Consider the following 18334-nt stretch of genomic DNA (forward strand, 5'->3'; position numbering starts at 1 on the left):
AGCCAAATTAAATCCTTTCAAATTGAATACTTTTTATAGGCACTGTAGTACCACTTGTTTTGTATCACAACTATTGGCTCATATCTCTGGAAATTTACCCTTAACTATTTGCTCCTTTAAGACCCATCACCACTAGCTATACCTTCTGCTTTGGCTTAGAGTAAATGTTTGTCTAATTAGGTTCTGACATGTCTTGAAATATATTGGATCAAATAATGTGATTCTGCTCTGTGTTTTGTAGTCTTTGTTAGGTTCATGAAATCTTTGCAACTGTATGGCTCCCTATGCAGCAGTAGAATTGATGCTCTGGTGCTTCCATGAGACTTGGTGGGCTACAAGTGGGCAATAATGGCCATTCAGTAGTTTGTGCAGCTGGAATCTAGGCCTTCCAATATCCGATAGGTTTCAATGAGATCACCCCTAGTACTTCTAAACCCCAGCAAAAATAGGCCGAGAGCCATCAAACGCTCCTCATCCCCGGGATTATTCTCATGAACCTCCTTTGGACCCTCTTCAACGCCAGCATATTTTTTTTACATAAGGGGCTCAAAACTGCTCATAATACTCAAAATGCAGTCTGACCGATGCCTTATAAAGCCTCAGCACTACATCTTTGCTTTTATTTTCTGGTCCTCTCAAAATGAATGTTAACATTGCATTTGCCTCCTTTAGCATTGACTCAAGCTGCAAGTTAACCTTTAGGGAATCCTGCACAACGTGTTTTACCATTTATTGTTTACTTGCACTATACTTTACTACAAACATGTATTCTGAATTATATTTTATTAACTTATTTGTAGCATAAAATTTTGGTTTGTGTGCTGTGTGTGATATATGCTGTGTAAGTGCGCTGTGGACCACAGGAATGTTGTTTCATTTGGTTGTGTACATGTACAGTCCATGACAATAAACTTGAAATTAAAGTCCTGCTGCATCTCTGCTTTCTGAATTTACTCCCCATTAGAAAACAGTCTATGCCTTTATTCCTTCTACCAAAGTGCATGACCATACACTTTTCCCTATTCTATTCCATCTGCTACTTGCTTGCCCATTCTCCTAATATGCCTAAGTCCTTCTGCAAACTTCATGCTTTCTCAAGACTATCCTCCACCTATCTTTGTATCAGATGCAAAATTAGTCTCAAAGCTATCAATTCCATCATTCAGATCATCGGTAATAACATGAAAAGAAGCAGTCCCAAGACTGGCCCCTGCAGAACTCCACTCATCACCGGCAGCTTGCCAGAAAAGTGCACCTTTTATTCCCACTCTTGGTCTCCCGCCAGTCAACCAATCTTCTATCCATCTATAACTTTATTTAAAATCTGCTGTTGAATGGAGCTGCAAACATGTGGTGAGTGGATCTGACCCTTTGGCTTAGAATCTTCCAGAAAACGTGAGCAGCAAAACCCCAAATAGAACTGGGCAATATTTGCAAGATAACAATGAAAAATAAGCATCTTTTGATTTCTCAAAGATTCTCTACAATCTACATTTACAGCATGCTCCCACCCATACTGGATTGCCTAACAACACAACCAATCGACAGATGATGCAATAGCCACAGCTCTACACAATGTCCTTGCACATCTGGTGAAGACGGATGCTTATATGAGAGTACTGCTCTTGGACTACAGTTCGGCATTCAACATCATAATTTCCTCCAAGCTTGACAAGAAGCTCAGAGACCCTGGCCTTCACCCTGTCTTGTGCAGCTGGATCCTGGACTTACAGTCAGATCGCCGGCAGTTGGTAAGAGTTAGCTCCCTCACCTCTGCTCCTCTGACCCTCAACACACCCTATATATACACCCATGACTGTGTCGCCACCCACAGTTCCAATCTGTTAATTAAATTTGCTGACAATACTGATTGGCCTTATCTAAATTAATAACGAGGCAGCCTACAGAGAAAAAGTCATCACCCTGACACAGTGGTGTCAAGAGAACCACCTCTCCCTCAATGTCGCGAAAACAAAGGAGCTAGTTGTTGAATACAGGAGGTGTGGAGACAGGCTAACCCCTATTGACATCAATGGATCTGGAGTTAAAGAGTGTGAACAGCTTTAAATTCCTCGGCATAAACATCACAGAGGATCTCACGTGGTCTGTATATACTGACTGTATGGTGAAAAAAGCACAACAGTGCCTCTTTCACCTCAGACAGATGAAGAAGTTTGGCATGAGTCCCCAAATCTGAAGACTTTCTACATGGGCACAATTGACTGGCTGCATCACTGCCTGGTATGGAACTGTACTTCCCTCAATCACACGACTCTGCAGAGAGTGGTGGGGACAGCCCAGTGCATCTGTAGATATGAACTTCCCACTATTCGGGATATTTACAGAGACAGGTGCGTTAAAAGGGCCCGAGGGATCATTGGGGACCCAAGTCACCCCAACCATAATCTATTCCACCTGCTATCATCTGGAAACAGTACCGCAGCATTAAAGCCAGGACCAACAGACTCCAGGACAGCTTCTTCCACCAGGCCATCAGATTGATTAATTCATGCTGATAAAATTGTATTTCTATACTATACTGACTGTCCTGTTGTACATACTATTTATTATAAATAACTATAAATTGCACATTGCACATTTAGATGGAGACGTGTCATAAAGATTTTTACTCCTCGTACAGTATATGAAGGATGTAAGAAATAAAGTCAGGGTGAAACTAGAACTAGAGGTCTTATGTTAAAAGAAAAGTAAAAACATTTAGGGAGAACATGAGGGGTACTTTTTCACTCAGAAGTTGGTGAGAGTGTGGAATAAGCTGTCAGTGGAAGCGGTAGACGTGGGTTTGATTTCAACATTTAAGAGAAGTCTGTAAGTACATGGATGGGAGGGGTGTAGAGGGCTATGGCCCAGGCACAGGACGATGGGACTAGACAGAATTATCATTCTGTTTCTGTGCTGCCGTGCTCTAAGACTCTATAATAATGGCTCATCTCTATCAAGAAACCTGACAGCAAACCCTACTCCATATTAGAAGTCTATGGTGAAAAGGGTAACTTTTCACTATTATCCTTATACTAAAGCAATTTATGGCCAGCCGCTTTATTTTTGTCAATGCCCCTTGATTTATTACTGGCATATCAGCATGTCATCCTTTTTTGGATGGATGGCGGGAGAGAGGGAAACATGGTGCTTGCTTCTTATGGGGATAAGGTCTTTTCATTCTCCACAGTCTATATTGGGAAAAAAAGATTCTCATTTCATTTTTAACACTGATTTTGGAATGGACCCTAAAACATTACATCAAGCTTCTGGTATCCTCCTAATTGAAAGCATGTTGCCAACTCCTTGCACTAACATATTTTTAAAAACTGGTGTGGAAAGTGACTGACAGAAATCTTGCCAACCAGATCTACAGATTTTGCTTAAAATTACTGTTGACTTAGTACTATCTTGTTTCCCCCGTCCTTTATTCCCCTGATACATAACTGCATTTTGGGCAGCTTGCTCTGCTGTGCCATCCACTCATCAACAAATACAATGGACTTAGAAACTTCAATTCAAGACCATCATTTCAGAAGCCTTGGTCACATTTATGCTCATCGTTGGCCAAGTATTTCCTAAGACTATCACAATTATGTTCTAGAGCAGGTTTCCTTCAACACAATCATTTATGGCCTCTGCCAAAAAGTGTCTGTTTATCATTTGCTTCACTGTCTCAGGTCATATCTTGCACTGGATCAGAAGGATCACAACATTAACAACCTATTTGGTTCACTACATGATTCTCTGATATTAAATAACCTCCATCACAAACTACTTTCATCTAGCTACTCAACATCATCCACCATCTTCCTACTTAGACTAACTGCAATGTAATGACAGAAATTATTAAATCAGTATTTCCTGTTTGAGAATCTGAACATTCTAATCTTTGCAAATTCTGAAAATATGAAGTAACAAACTTTGTTTTTGGAAAATTTAATAATTCTGTTAGCTATATGCTGTAGATTCAAACATGCTCATATATAAATCTTAAATATTAGCTACACGTTATCCTGTATAATACATCTATTTAATAAAAACATTAACATATATTGTTCAAAGTTAATTTAAATAATTTAAGTATAGTTTGAAACTTGAATTGGTGCTTACCACTGGATGCTTAAAAAATTCATATTTGGCATAGTTTTTTCTGAATAAAAATTTGCTTTCATTTCCCATTGTCCATGTGGATTGTACGTGCAATACAAGTTCATGATCCTCCAAACATCTTTCTGTAAATATATTTGAGAATTGATGATGTGAATTTCTCAATTATGAAAAGCTGAATCATGGAGTTAAGATAGCATATGAATGCTATTCTAATACTTAGCTGTGCACAAGAAGAATATAAAACTAAAAATGCTATAGTGCCCTTTGTGCCTGGTCTACCATTCAATAAGATCATGAATAGTCTCTTCTTTGTTTCAACTGCACTTCCACAATACTTGGCTTGCCACTATAGTCTGAAAATCAGTTACAGCCTTGAATATATTGAGTGATTCAACCTCTAAAAGCAGGGGTTCCCAACCTGGGATCCACAGACCCCTTTCTGAATGGAATTGGTAAAAGGTTAGGAACCCCTGGTCTAGAGCCTTTCTATGTGTACAACTGCTCTACCACACAAATCAGTTTAGCAAACTTCCTCTCAAGTGCATAAAGAGGAAATAATAACATCCCTCCTTAAGAACAATAATTCTAAAACTCCAACCAAGAATGCAACTGTGGTCTACCAAATACAGACTTCCCAATTTTGATTTCCTTTCAATATGAACTTGTTATTCAGCAATAAATCAAGCCTCTTCACACAAACTATTTCTCAAGGGCATACCTCTTGAGAATTATGAAATGTTTTCTTAAGTGTTGTCATTGTTTATCACCTTACCCTTTAATTTACTTTCTCAGCCACTTTATCTAATTGTGCCTTCCAAACATTATCAATGTCATTGCTTAAGACCCAAGAAAGCTTTTCTTCGGCAAAATGAATATGAAATTCACTAATGTTAGAAGTGTCTTCAAGTATGAGATTAATTACATAGAACACAGTATTAATTACATATACAACACTGATACGGGCCCTTTGGCCACAATGTCTGAGCTAAACACTGTGCTGAATTAAACTACACCTCTTTTGCCTATACAAGTCTCATATATACCCACCGGACAATTTCCAACATATTCATGTGTCTATCTAACTGCATTTTAAATGGCACTATCATATCTGCTTCCATCACCAGTTCTAGCAGCCCAGTTCCAGGAACCAGCTATTTTGTGTAAAAATAATCTCCATTAAACTTTCCCCCCTTATCTTAAATGCACATCTTCTAAGACCATAAAACCTAGGATAGAATTAGGCATTTGGCTTACTGAATCTGCTCCATTATTTGATCATGGCTAATTTATTATCCCTCTCAACCTAATTTTCCTGCTTTCTCCACGTAACCTTTGATAACCTGACTAATCAAGAACTTACCAACCTCCACTTTAAACACACCCAATGACTTGGCCTCTGTGACTGTCTGTGGCAATGAATTACACAGATTCACCACGTTCTATCTAAAGAATTTTCTCCTAATGTCTATTCTGAAGGGACATCTTTGTATTCTGAGGCTGGGCCTTCGGGTCCTAGACTCTCTTATGTCCACTTTATCTAATGCTTGAATGTTCTACCCTGGTTAAAAGATTCTGATAGTCTATCCTATCAGTACCTCTTAAAATTTTATAAATTAACCCTGATTCATTTTGGATAACCATATCTTAAAATGCCAGCACCCATGGCTCAGTCCACACTACATCTTTTGAAGAAATTGTATCAAATGCACAAATGTGCCACTAACCCTAACTTTTGTCAGTTTTATTTGTCCAATCTATATGAAAGTTTAAAAATAACCATCTGTATTGCAATACCCCACATACATAGAACAGTATAGGAACAGCTCACAATGATGTGTTGAACTAATTAAATTAGTCATCAACTGCCCAATTAAAATAATCCCTTTTCCCTACCCATTGTCCATATACTTCTGATTCATGCACATTCATGTGCCTATCTAAGGGGCTCTTGAGCATCTCAGTCAGATTTGCCTCCACCACTACCTCTGGCAGCATATTCCGGGTACCCAAAATTTTCTGTGTTTAAAAAAAACTTGCCACACCCACATCTCCCTAAAATTTAGACCCTCCTCTTAAATGTACATCCTCTAGTATTAAATAATTCAACCCAGGGAGAAGATACTGGCTAACAAGTCACCTCTCATAATCTTATAAACCTTATCAGATCTCCCATCAGTTTCTACAATGCCAGAGAAAGCAACCCAAATCAATCCAACCTTGCCTTTATTACACATGGTCTCTAGTTCAGGCATATTGTTGGTAAACCTCTTCTGCACCCTCTCTAAAGCCTCCACATCCTTCCTATAATGGGACAATCAGAATTGAATGCACTGCTCCATAACTGAACTAATCTGAGTTTCATTAAGTTATGCCTTCTTTACTATCCTAATGTATCAACTTTCAAGGGGTGATGCACTAAGTATTTACGTCCACTACTATAATTTCTGTTAGGGTCCTCAAGACTACTTCCATTTAAGGAATTTGTTGGTACATAAAGCTCTTTATTCTTGTTGGATAATAACAGCTTATTTTGTACTTTATAGTTGATAATGAATTTAGGCAGCTTCTTCAAGTGATACTAGTAAATGATGAGAAAGCAGACTAGGAGTTAAGCATTAAATTAGTTTAAGTGAAGGATGTGTGCAATAGTTCAGGAGTGACAATGCAATATCTCTAAAGACATATCACAGAGTAAAAAGGATAACTAATACTTTAAAAATGAATTTAAATTGTGCTGTTCAAGCTGGGAAACAGAAAACAGGAAACCCAAGCAACACATACAGAATGCTGGAGGAACTCAGCATTTGGGCCGAAACGTCAACTGTACTTTTTTCCATAGATGCTGCCTAGCCTGCTGAGTTCCTCCAGCACTTTGTGTTTGTTAAACCATACATAAATTAAGATTATTCAAACATTTAGAAGTAATAATTATAAGTAATAACAGGAAGTTCTAAAAGCATAATATTTGATAATCAGCACTGTTTTATTAATGGAAACTTGTTTTGACAAATTTTTGAGGATGGATAAAGGGCACAAGTTGAAAGCTATATTAAGATTTCCAAAGGGCATTATTTAAGATGACCTTAAGAAGTTGTGACAAAAGATAAGTGCTTATCAGGTCAGGGGAAAGTGAACTCAAAATTTGCTAACAAATGAAAAAGATACCAGGAATAAACAAGTCACTCTTCAATTGGCAAATTGAAATTACTCTGGTCCTAAAAAAAATTAAACTTAGATTTTGGCTACTTATAAGCTTCATCAATGACTTTGATTATACCTATCTTTGTTGGCAAAATGAAATATTAGCACCATGTAAAGAAGATGGAAAGAGATTGGAAAAGGATAAAAATATTAAAATTGACAAGATAAAATGGGAATAGGGTAAAAATAAATGATTGAACTAAGAGCCTCTTTTAAGTGTTGATAAGTGGGCATTTTGGATGTCCTTGCAGATGAAACACTAAGCAAGTAAGAAGTTTTAGGAAGCACTGGGAAGGCAAACAGCATATTGAGGGAAGCTGGAGTACAACTGTAAAAAAAATCTTGTTACATTGTGCAGTTCTTTGGTAAGAGTGATGTCACCTAATCTGATTCTTTCAGATTTCCAGCATCTGCAGATTTTAAAAAAATTTTCAGTTACGATTGTAATGCCTTCTGAAATAGAATGATGAAGAATACATTATCGCATAAGTCAATTTATTGAAATACACGACAGACTTCCATTAACTTGCACAAATGGATTTAATTTATTTTGTTTTATTTCTAATTTTAGCAAAGTGGAACAATTCTCAGGAAAAATTATTCAGGTTTTTGTATTATTGATATTTTAAGAAATCAAATGTATAGTTTAAAATTACACATATAATTAGCACAGATCTACTGGTCAAGCTGTGATGTTCACTGAGGTCGTGGCTTAAACATGGTTTGTTTTTTAGGCTTGTTGGGTTGGTTTTGGGGACAGTACAGGGAGTTAGGGGTCAAGGTTAGGGTTTAGAGACAAGGATAAGTGGATCTAGAGGTCAGGGATAGTAAATACAGAGTCTGGGGTAGGTGGTGGTGAACGGAGTGCTCTGTAGTCGAAGATCAATGATCTACAGGGATTGGATCAGCATTTACTGAGGACGAAGACCAATGATCCCCGTGGTTAAGGACAGCGGTCGGCGGGCCCCAAAGACAAGGGCTGGTCAACCTCCAGCTCGGGTGGGTCCTGAGGTCGGAGGTCTGTGCGAGTCTGGAGTTGGAAAGTCCTGTAACTTGCGAGTCCTGGGATCAATACCAGATCAATACCAGAAGATCAAGGATAGAAACTAGTGAGTCTGTAAATTGAGGCGGGCAAGTCAGAGCCCTGGGTCAGTGTGTCCAGATGTCAGAGGCCTGATATCTGCTAGGCTGAGTCTGGGCCAGGGACTGGAGATTGGAAGCCTGATGTCTGCAAGTCTTAGTCTCCAGGGTCTTGGACTGGAGTTGGCCTGTTCTGGGGTTGGAAATCTCTGGGTGTGTGTGAATGGATGGGTGGGTGATAGGGTGGTAAAGAGTCTTGTCTTGCTGTTGTTATTTTGCAGTTGTTGTTTTTGTTGCTGCTGTTGCTTGTGTTGTTCTATTGAGCATTGTGGACATGATATGGTGACACTGTGTTAGTTGATGAATAAATGGCGCATTTCTCACTGTATGCTTCAATATACAAGAAATGAAGCTGAATCTGATTTTGTACATGTTCCAAAGATCTCTGTGAGCAGTTCAGAGATTTTTTCTTCAAGACGCCTATCTACCATGTCCTTCACCATTGACACTATTTATGAGAAACAAGAGAAAATCTGTATATACTGGAAATCCAAGCAACACACACAAAACGCTGGAGGAACTCAGCAGGCCAGGCAGCATCTATGGAAAAAAGAATAGTCAACATTATGGGCCGAGACCCTTCATCATGACTGGAGAAAAAAAGATGAGGAGTAGAGTTAAAAGGTGGGGGGCAGGGCAGGGAGAAACACAAGGTGATAGGTGAAACCAGGAGGGGGGAATAAGTGAAATAAAGAGCTGGAAAATTGGGGGATTGGTGAAAGAGGGGGGAAATCTAATAGGAGAGGAAAAAAGAAAAGGGGGGAGAAGCACCAGAGGGAGGCAGTGGGCAAAGCAATGAGATAAGGTGGGAAAGGGGGATGGAGAATAGAGAAGGGGGAGGGTATTATTGGAAGTTCAAGAAATCAATGTTCATTCCATCAGGTTGGAGGCTACCCAGGTAGAATATAAGGTGCTGTTCCTCCAGCCTGAGTGTGGCCTCATCGTGACAGTAGAGGATGCCAAAGATAGACATATCTTAATGGGAATCAGAATTGGAATTAAAATGGGTGGCCACAGGGAAATCCCACATTTTCTGGCAGATGGAGCGTAGGCACTCGGCAAAGCGGTCTCCAATCTATGTTGGGTCTCACTGATATACAGGAGGCCATGCCGGGAGCACTAAACACAGTATATGAACCCAACAGACTGGAAGGATGGTTTGGGGCCCTGAATGGTAGTGAGGGAGGTGGTGTAGGGGCAAGCATAGCACTTGTTCCGCGTGCAAGGATAAGTGCCAGGAGGGAGATCAGTGGGGAAAAACGAAAGGACGAGGCATAGGGAGCGATCCCTGCGAAAAGTGGGGTGGGGGGTGGAGGAAGATATTCTTGGTGGTGGGATTCCGTTGGGGATGGTGGAAGGTCCGGAGAATTATGTGCTGGATGTGGAGGCTGGTGGGGTGGTAGGCAAGGACAAGAAGAACCCTATCCCTGTGGCGGTAGGATGGGGTGAGAGCAGATATGTGTGAAATGGAAGAGATTGATGGTGGAGGAAGGGAAGCCCCTTTCTTTAAAGAAGGGAGACATCTCCTTTGTTCTGGAATGAAAAGCCTCATCTTGAGAGCAGATGAGGCAGAGACAGAGGAATTGAGAGAAGGGAATAGTGTTTTTACAAGTTCAGAGTAGGAAGAGGTATAGTCAAGGTAGCTGTGAGAACCTGTGGGTTGATAATAGACATCAGTAGATAAGTTGTCTCCAGAGACAGAGACATTGAGAAAGGGGAGGGAGGTGTTGGAAACAAACCAGGTAAATTTGAGGGAAGGGTGGAAGTTGGAGGCAAAGTTAATAAAGTTGAAAAGTTCTGCATGGGTGCAGGAAGCAGTGCCAATGCAGTCATCAATGTAGTGTAGGAAAAGTGAGGGACAGCCACTAGTGTATGCTTGGAACATAGACTGTTCCACCTAGATGACTAAAAGGCAAGCTTAGCTGGGACTCATGTGAGTGCCATGGCTACACCTTTTGTTTGAAGGAAGTGGGAGGAACCAAAGGAGGAATTATTAAGAGTGAGGACAAGTTCTGCTAGATGAAGGAGAGTGTAAGTGGAGGGGAACTGGTTGGGAATGGCATCTAAAAAGAAACGGAGAGCTTTGAGGCCTTCCTGGTGGGGGATGGAGGTGCATAGGGACTGGACATCCATAGTAAAAATAGGATGATGGAGGCCAGGGAACTTGAAATTAATGAAAAGATCCAAAGCGTGTGAAATGTCACCAATGTAGGTGGGAAGGGACTGAACTAGGGGGGATAAGAGAGAGTCAAGGTATGCAGATTTGAGTTCAGTGGGGTAGGAACAAGCTGAAACAATGGGTCTACCTGGACAAGCGGGTTGTGGATCTTGGGTGGGAGGAGGAATGGAAGGTGCGGGGTGTGGGAACTATGAGGTTGGTGGCAGTGGATGGGAGATCCCCAAGCTAAAAAGGTCAGTGATGGTATGGAAGACAATGACCTGATGTTCCTTAATGGGGGCCTGTTCCAGGGTTAAGTAAGAGGAGGTGACTGAGAGCTGTCACTGGGCCTCAGCAAGGTTGAGGTCAAGGAAGGCTACTACAGCACACCCCCCCCCCCCCCACCATCTGCGGGCTTGATGGTGAGGATAGGATTAATATTGAGGGAGTGGAGAGTAGAGCTTTTGGAAGGAGTGAGGTTGGAACTAGAGACAGGAGTGCAAAGTTGAGACACATGATGTCCAGTTAGCAATGAAAAAGTCCAGAACAGGCAGAAGATCAGGACAGGATGTCCAGGAAGAGGAGGAGAGTTGAACAGCAGAAGGGATCATTGGTGCGGGGTGGAGAGTCCTAGCCAAAGAAGTAGGCTCAGGAGACAGAGGCAGCGGAAGGAAAACTCAGCGTCATGGCAGGCTCGGAATCACGGAGGTGTGGCTGCAGGGAGACCAAGGTGAGGCCGTTACTGAGGACAGAATGTTCTGCCTCAGAGAGGGGATGATGAAGACCAGGTATAGATGAGAGCTGGGACTGGAGGGTGGAAGGGGGATGGGGTTACTAAATCAGTGAAGAACTCATTAACCTTGTGTTCACATCATAATTACCCACAATAAGAATGAAACTCTAAATGACACACAAGTAAACAAAAGGGAGTTCATGGCCATGTATGAGTGAAAATAATTTGCAAAGGTGGAGGGAAATGAGGAGAAAGCAAATGGGCAAATGGAAATACTCCCCTAGGAGCCAGCATGTATTTATCAGCACAGGTGCACCACAAGGCTGTATACTTAGCCCCTTGCTCTACTCGCTTTACACTTATGACTGTGTAGCTAAGCACAGCTCTAATGTCATATTTAAGTTTGCTGACAACACCACTGTCATTGGCTGATTCAAAGGTGGTGACGAATCAGCATATAGGAGGGAGAATGAAAATCTGGCTGAGTGGTGCCACAATGACAACCTATTACTCAATGCCAGCAAGACCAAGGAGCTGATTACTGACTTCAGGAAGAGGAAACCAGAGATCCATGAGCCAGTCCTCATCAGGGGATCAGAGGTGGAGAGGGTCAACAACAATAAATTCCTTAGTGTTATCATTTCAGAGGAGCTGTCCTGCACCCAGTTCTTCCAGAGTACAATTATAAAGAAAGCACGGCAGCGCCTCTACTTCCTTAGGAGTTTGCGAAAATTCAGCATGACATCCAAAAACTCTGATGAACTTTTATAGATGTGTTTTGGAGAGTATATTAACTGGTTGCATCACAGCCTGGTATGGAAACACCAATGCCCTTGAATGAAAAACCCTACAAAAAGTGGTAGATACAGCCCAGTCCATCACAGGTAAAGTTCTCTCCACCAATTTGCATGGAGCGTTGTGGCAGAAAAGCAGCACCCATCATCAGAGACCCCCACCACCTGGTAATGCTCTCTTCTCACTGCTATCATCAGAAGAAGGTACAAGAGCCTCAGGACCCACACCACAAGTTCAGCAACAGTTATTACCTCTCAGGCATCAAGCTTGTGAACCAGAGGGGCTAACTTTACTCAGCTTCATTTGTCCCATTACTGAACTGCTCCCACAACCTATGGACACACTTCAAGGATTCTTCATCGCAGGTTCTCTTTATTTACTGCTTATTTACTTAGTATTATTATTTCTTTCTTTTCGTATTTGCAGAGTTTGTTGTCTTTTGCCCACAGGTTGAACACCCAAGTTAGTGTGGTCTTTCATTGATTATATTATGGTTATTGAATTTATTGAGTATGCCCTCATGAAAACAAATTTCAGATTGCATATGGTGCACTTTCATAATAAAATTACTTTGAACTTTGAAATGGTCTCCTCCTTTGTTGTGATGAATTAGCCATGATAAAACCTGTTGATAATTACAATTAAACCAAAAAAATCTCAAAAGAGAGAAACAATATGGTGTGAGTCAAGATATATTCCAAATATCATTGCAACATTAACACATTTTTGATATACTTATATCTGTATTTAAAAGATTTTTCATGATTTAATCCACTATTCATATTAGAAATATTTTATAGCTATACTGATGTTTTAAAATCTATGATGCTCTGACAAGTAATAGAGGTTTTGTCAATTTTACTTTTCTTTAAACTGCACCTGCGCCCTACCATCAACAAAACATACCAATATTTGATGGCAGTAATAAACAATGCTCCCTAAATTTATTCAGTATTACATGACAATCTTACCTAGATTTTGATGCGGGTGATATTCAATTAAAGTCCAGCTATTGTCATCAACACAATGGCATCTATATATCAGCAGCTGGCAGACATCTCTGGCAGTCATGTCATATGGAAGTTCAAGTGCTTTGCTTGTTCCATCTTCACTGAAAACTTTAATAACCTAACATAAAAAGGAAAAAATGATCATTATACAGCTTAAATGTTAAGTAAAGCAACCTATATTATAAAGATTAACGGAATGAACAATTACAGAAAATTGCACTTCCTTCTGTGCCCAAAATTCTGAAATGTATTTCAAGTTATAAAACAGAAAACCAGCAAAAATGTCTGCTTTCTTCCACTGGTTTTCAGTGCTAGCAACAGAACTTATTATCTATATCCTTCCTCAATTAACTGTGACCTCCTGCCATTAAAAACTCCCTTTGGCATTTTAATCCTTTGAACACAGAACATGAAACACTATAGCACAGTACATGTCTTTTGGCCCATGATGTTGTGCTAACCTTTCCCTATTACAAAGCCCACCAATTTCTATTATCCATATGCCTATATAAGAATTTCTTGGATGTCCTTAATGTATCTGCCTCTATCACCAGCCTTGACAGGGCATTCCACGCACTCTGTATAAAAAAACTTATCTCTGACTTCCTTCCTATACACCCCTTCAATCACCTTAAAATTATGCCCCCTCATATTAGCCATGAATGCACTAAGAAAAAATCTCCAGCTATCCATTAGATCATCAACTAGATCCTCATCATCTTGGACACCTCAATCAAGTCACCTCTCATCTTGCTTCTTTGCAAAGTCCTAGTTCGCTCAACCTATCCTCCTATGACATGTTCTATAATTCAGACAGCAGCTTGGTAAATCTTCTCTGTGCTCTCTCTGAAGCTTCCATATCCTTAATGAGGTGGCCAGAACAGAACACAAAAGAACCCTTGAGTATTCAAGTTCAAATTTCAACTGTATTCATGTATACTGCAAAATGAAAGAACATTATTCCAGACTAAAGTTGATAACACAGTACATGTCCATAATTTGTTGAAAATGGCATCATATGTAGATAGGGTCGTAAAGAAAGCTTTTGGGCACAATGGCCTTCATAAATCAATGTATTGTGTACAGGAAATATACTGTTATTTTGATGTTGTAAAACACATTGCTGAGGCCTAATTTGGAGTACTGTGTGCAGTTTTGGTCATCTACCTACAAGAAAAATGTAAATAAGGTTGAAAGAGTACAGAGAAAAGAGGAAAGATTGATTACGTTAGGACTGTATTCCTTAGAATGTAGAAGATTGGGAGGAGATTTAATAGAGGTATACAAAATTATGAGGAGTATAGATAGGGTAAATGTAGCAGGCTTTTTCCACTGAGGTTGGGTGAGACTGCAACTAGACATCATGGTTTACGGGTGAAAGGTGAAAAGTTTAAGGGAAATATGAGGGGAAACTTCTTCACACAGAGGGTAGTAAGAGTATGGAATGAATTGCCAGCACAAGTGGTGCACACAAGCATGATTTCAACATTTAAAAGTTTGGATAGGAACATGCACTGGTCCCAGAGCAGTTCAATGAGAGTTGATAGTTTAAGGGGTTTGGCATGGACTAAATGGACCAAAGGTCTTGTTTCTGAGTGCACTTTTCTATGAATATGTCATGAAATTCAGCCATTCTTGACAATTTAAGAAATTATGCTTCAAGAGTATCAACATGTGATGCAATGAAAATTTTCAGGTACATGAACACCAATCAAATTTAGAAATCAGAATAAAAGGAAAACAACTTTAAGCATTTTGCAGATCCCACAAATATAACAGCTTTAAAGGAATTTATGTAATCCAAATGCAATGTGAGCACTGCACTTCCACAGCCCAAGAGATCTAATTACATGCAGCAAGGAATGTGATTTTGCATTATTATTAAACACAAACTAAAGATACTTGTAAAGGATATATCACAACTTGCACACTTCATTCACTTTAAAGGAGTAACTACAAGTAAAAGGTGGGGAGATCTGAATATTTAATTCATCGTTAAACTACACAAGTCAGTAGAGATTCCAGGATGATACTATGGAGCCAATGTTTCCACAGTCAACTAACATCCATTGTTCAAATGCATTTCCTGTGAACAATAGAAAAAAATTGGAAGTCTGATTGTAATGACTCTTTCAATGAATGCTATAAATTCTTCTCTGCCACCATCAGTAGTTGACTTCCTTCTTTTGAATGCAAACCACACTGGTGCAATGTTGTTAATTAATCAGGTCAGCCATCCTGATTAAGTGTTAATATTTCTCTTTTATCATTTGAACAGAGAAAAGGTGTAACCCATAAAATACCTCAATCAACTTCAAGCTTGATTTAACTATTCCAGCATTACTTTCTCCAAATACTAAATAGCAATTTTTGTTACTTTTCTATTAAACACAGTGAGTTAAAAGAAATCAGCATGACACCACTCTTTATGAAAGTCACAAACTGCCTTTTCTACAGAACATGTAATCAGTGAATGAGTTCTTTTGCAGGGATGCCCTTCCCCAGGTTACTCTAAATTGCTTTTATTTTCAAAAGGAATGTTCATTAATAATTATATTTACAGAAATGATATATAATACTGATGTGTAAACACTATGAACATCAGTGGATTAAATCACTACTGCAATTTAACTACCGTTACAGCATTCATAGGCCCTGTATTCAAGCTTTTAAAATTGCTAAGTGTGTACTTCTCAGATCTGAAAATGTGTAAGTTTTATATAGATAGCTTGGGCACTTTATATTTCAAGATTCAGACCAGTTAAATCAGCCATAGGTTACTTGGGAGATGACATAAGTGTTTTGAGCAAAATTGCTGGAGGAATTCAGCAGCCCAGGCAGCATCTGCAGATTTTCTCTTTTTTGCAATGGGTTTTTTGATGTGATTTCACCAATTCTCATAGAAGTATAGAAAATGTTTTGTTCCAATAAGGACTGAAAAAAAGTGTAAATTATAGGTTACAAAATATCTTGATCATGCCAGAGTCTTGAGGTATATCATCAAAATAAAACATAATCATGGTTTGCTTACAAAGAAAAACCTCACATTCCTGAATCACATTTCATAAGCTGTGGATCTTTTGGATCACAAAACAATTCAAACTACAAGTCCACTTCTACTTACTTCTTACAGAAACTATTTAATTTTCTTCTAAAATAATTTGAAGATATTGCTTTAATAATTTCATTGGACAAAGAATGTCCAATTAAAACCTTCATCAAGACAAATAAATGAAAGGAAATGCCTTTGCCTTGGATGCACCATAAATAAAGCACTAAGGTTACTACCACACCAGACCTGATAATTTTGAAAACGCCAGTTTTGCATAAAAATAATAGGCATCCACACTATGCATTTTTAAAAATATCTCCGTCCACATTAAAACGGATACTTTGGCGAACCTCCTCCTACTGCGCGTGCACAGGACACATTTACTGAAAACAAGCGACATGTTGACATGTTTGGTGTCGAATCTCGCTGTGAAAGTGCGCGTTTGTTCAGTTATAGACTAGAAAAACAAACGACGGACAGCTGCTGGCTCTCATGCAGGAGGACTTAAAAGTAAAAACAAACAAATACTGCAGCGTATGGAGGCAACCGACAGGGAGTTCATGGACAGTATGACCCAGCTGACGACGAACATTGAAAAACTGATGGTCTCTGTTGCATTAATAAAGCCCCTTGTTAAATGTATAAAACACATCTGCATCAGTATTATCTTGTATTTCCATACAATGTTACATTAGGCTGCTACACTTCTACTGTCAGAGAAGTACTTGCATAAATAGATAAACCACCTTCATACGAGCAAGGACAGAAAACAGGGCAAAGTGAGTGTACTTATTTATTCAGTAAGTTATGGGTCAAAGTATTTGATTAGTACATTTTTAACTCTTCTGGCTTCAGTCTCGTTGCCGTCTGTTCTGAAATTGTTAGGTTGTGTTCAAGAAAACAATAAAACGACGCTATCTGTTCCGGCACGTCATGACAGGATTTTTAGATTTCTCTGGTTACCCCGTCCACACTGCTCCGGCCAATCTGGTGTTTTCAAATTTACACACCCTGGAGAGCATTTCTGAAATTCTTCGGCTTTGGGGGACGAAAACGCTGTTTTAGAGTGGGCGGAGGGTAAAAACGAAGAGTAAAAGCTTCAGTTATGGATTTATCCAGTGTAGTGTGGATGTAGCCTAAGTAATTCTGGAGTTAGCTTGCATAAAAGTACAAATGACTTATCAGTTTATTTAAAGGGGAAATTAGAGTTAGGTGTGACTGTGGGAGATCCTGCCCTATTTAAAGAACATAAGCCTGGATCTTCACTATCAAAGTCTGATCTTGACCACATAGGTTCTTGGAAGTGTACCATGCCTCATTCAAAGGGGATTTCTGAAGACCTTGGGAAAAAGTTGTTGATGCTCATCAGGTTGGAAAAGGATACGGAACTATTTCTAAAAAAATGGGCTCCACCAATCCACAGTCAGGTAGATGGGGGAAATTCAACACCGTTGTTACTTTCCCCAGGGGTGGTTGACCAACAAAGATGACTCTGAGCAAGGTGTGCAATATTCCAGGAGCTCACAAAGAATCCCAGGGTAATATCTTAGGAGCTGCAGGCCTCTCTTGCATTGGCTAATGTCAGTGTTTGTGAGTCTACCATCAGGCAAGGACTGAACAACAATGTGTGCAGAGCAGGATTGCAAGAAAAAAAACACTAGTCTCCAAGAACATTGGTGCCCATCTAAGGTTTGCTAAAGACCACGTGAATAAGCCAGAAGGATATTGGAAGAATGTTCTGTGGACAGGTGAGTCCAAAATAGAACCTTTTGGCTTAAATGAGGAGCGTTATGTTTGGTGAAAAGCAAACACTGCATTCCAGCACAAGAGTCTCACCCTATCTGTGAAACGTGGTGGTAGCAGTGTCATGGTTTGGGCCTGCATGGTTGGGGCATGGTTTGCTGCCCCAGGACCAGGACATCTTGTCATCATCAATGGAACTATGAATTCTGAATTATACCAGCAAATTCTGCAGGGAAATGTCAGGGTACCCATCTGTGAACTGAAACTCAAGAGAAAGTGTGTGATACAACAAGCCAATGACCCTAAACACACAAGTCACTTTACCAAAGAACGGTTAAAGCAGAAAAAATCTCACGTTTTGAAAGGGCCAAGTCAAAGTCCTGACCTTA

The 18334-nt window shown here is 39.7% G+C and overlaps 1 protein-coding gene across 10 annotated transcripts in view; it reads right to left on the reverse strand.

Annotated features, from left to right (window-relative positions):
- LOC140732135 (growth factor receptor-bound protein 10-like) overlaps positions 1-18334 on the reverse strand; it is a 227934-nt gene that overhangs the window by 48929 nt on the left and 160671 nt on the right. For all 10 annotated transcript variants that reach the window (XM_073054348.1, XM_073054344.1, XM_073054346.1 and 7 more), the window contains 2 exons: positions 13112-13268; positions 4114-4235 (listed from right to left, as the gene is read on the reverse strand). In XM_073054348.1, the coding sequence (XP_072910449.1) occupies positions 4114-4235; positions 13112-13268 (279 nt within the window). The remainder of the gene's footprint in view (positions 1-4113; positions 4236-13111; positions 13269-18334) is intronic.

Source organism: Hemitrygon akajei, chromosome 8 (genome assembly GCF_048418815.1).
Source record: "Hemitrygon akajei chromosome 8, sHemAka1.3, whole genome shotgun sequence".
NCBI classification, from domain to species: domain Eukaryota; kingdom Metazoa; phylum Chordata; class Chondrichthyes; order Myliobatiformes; family Dasyatidae; genus Hemitrygon; species Hemitrygon akajei.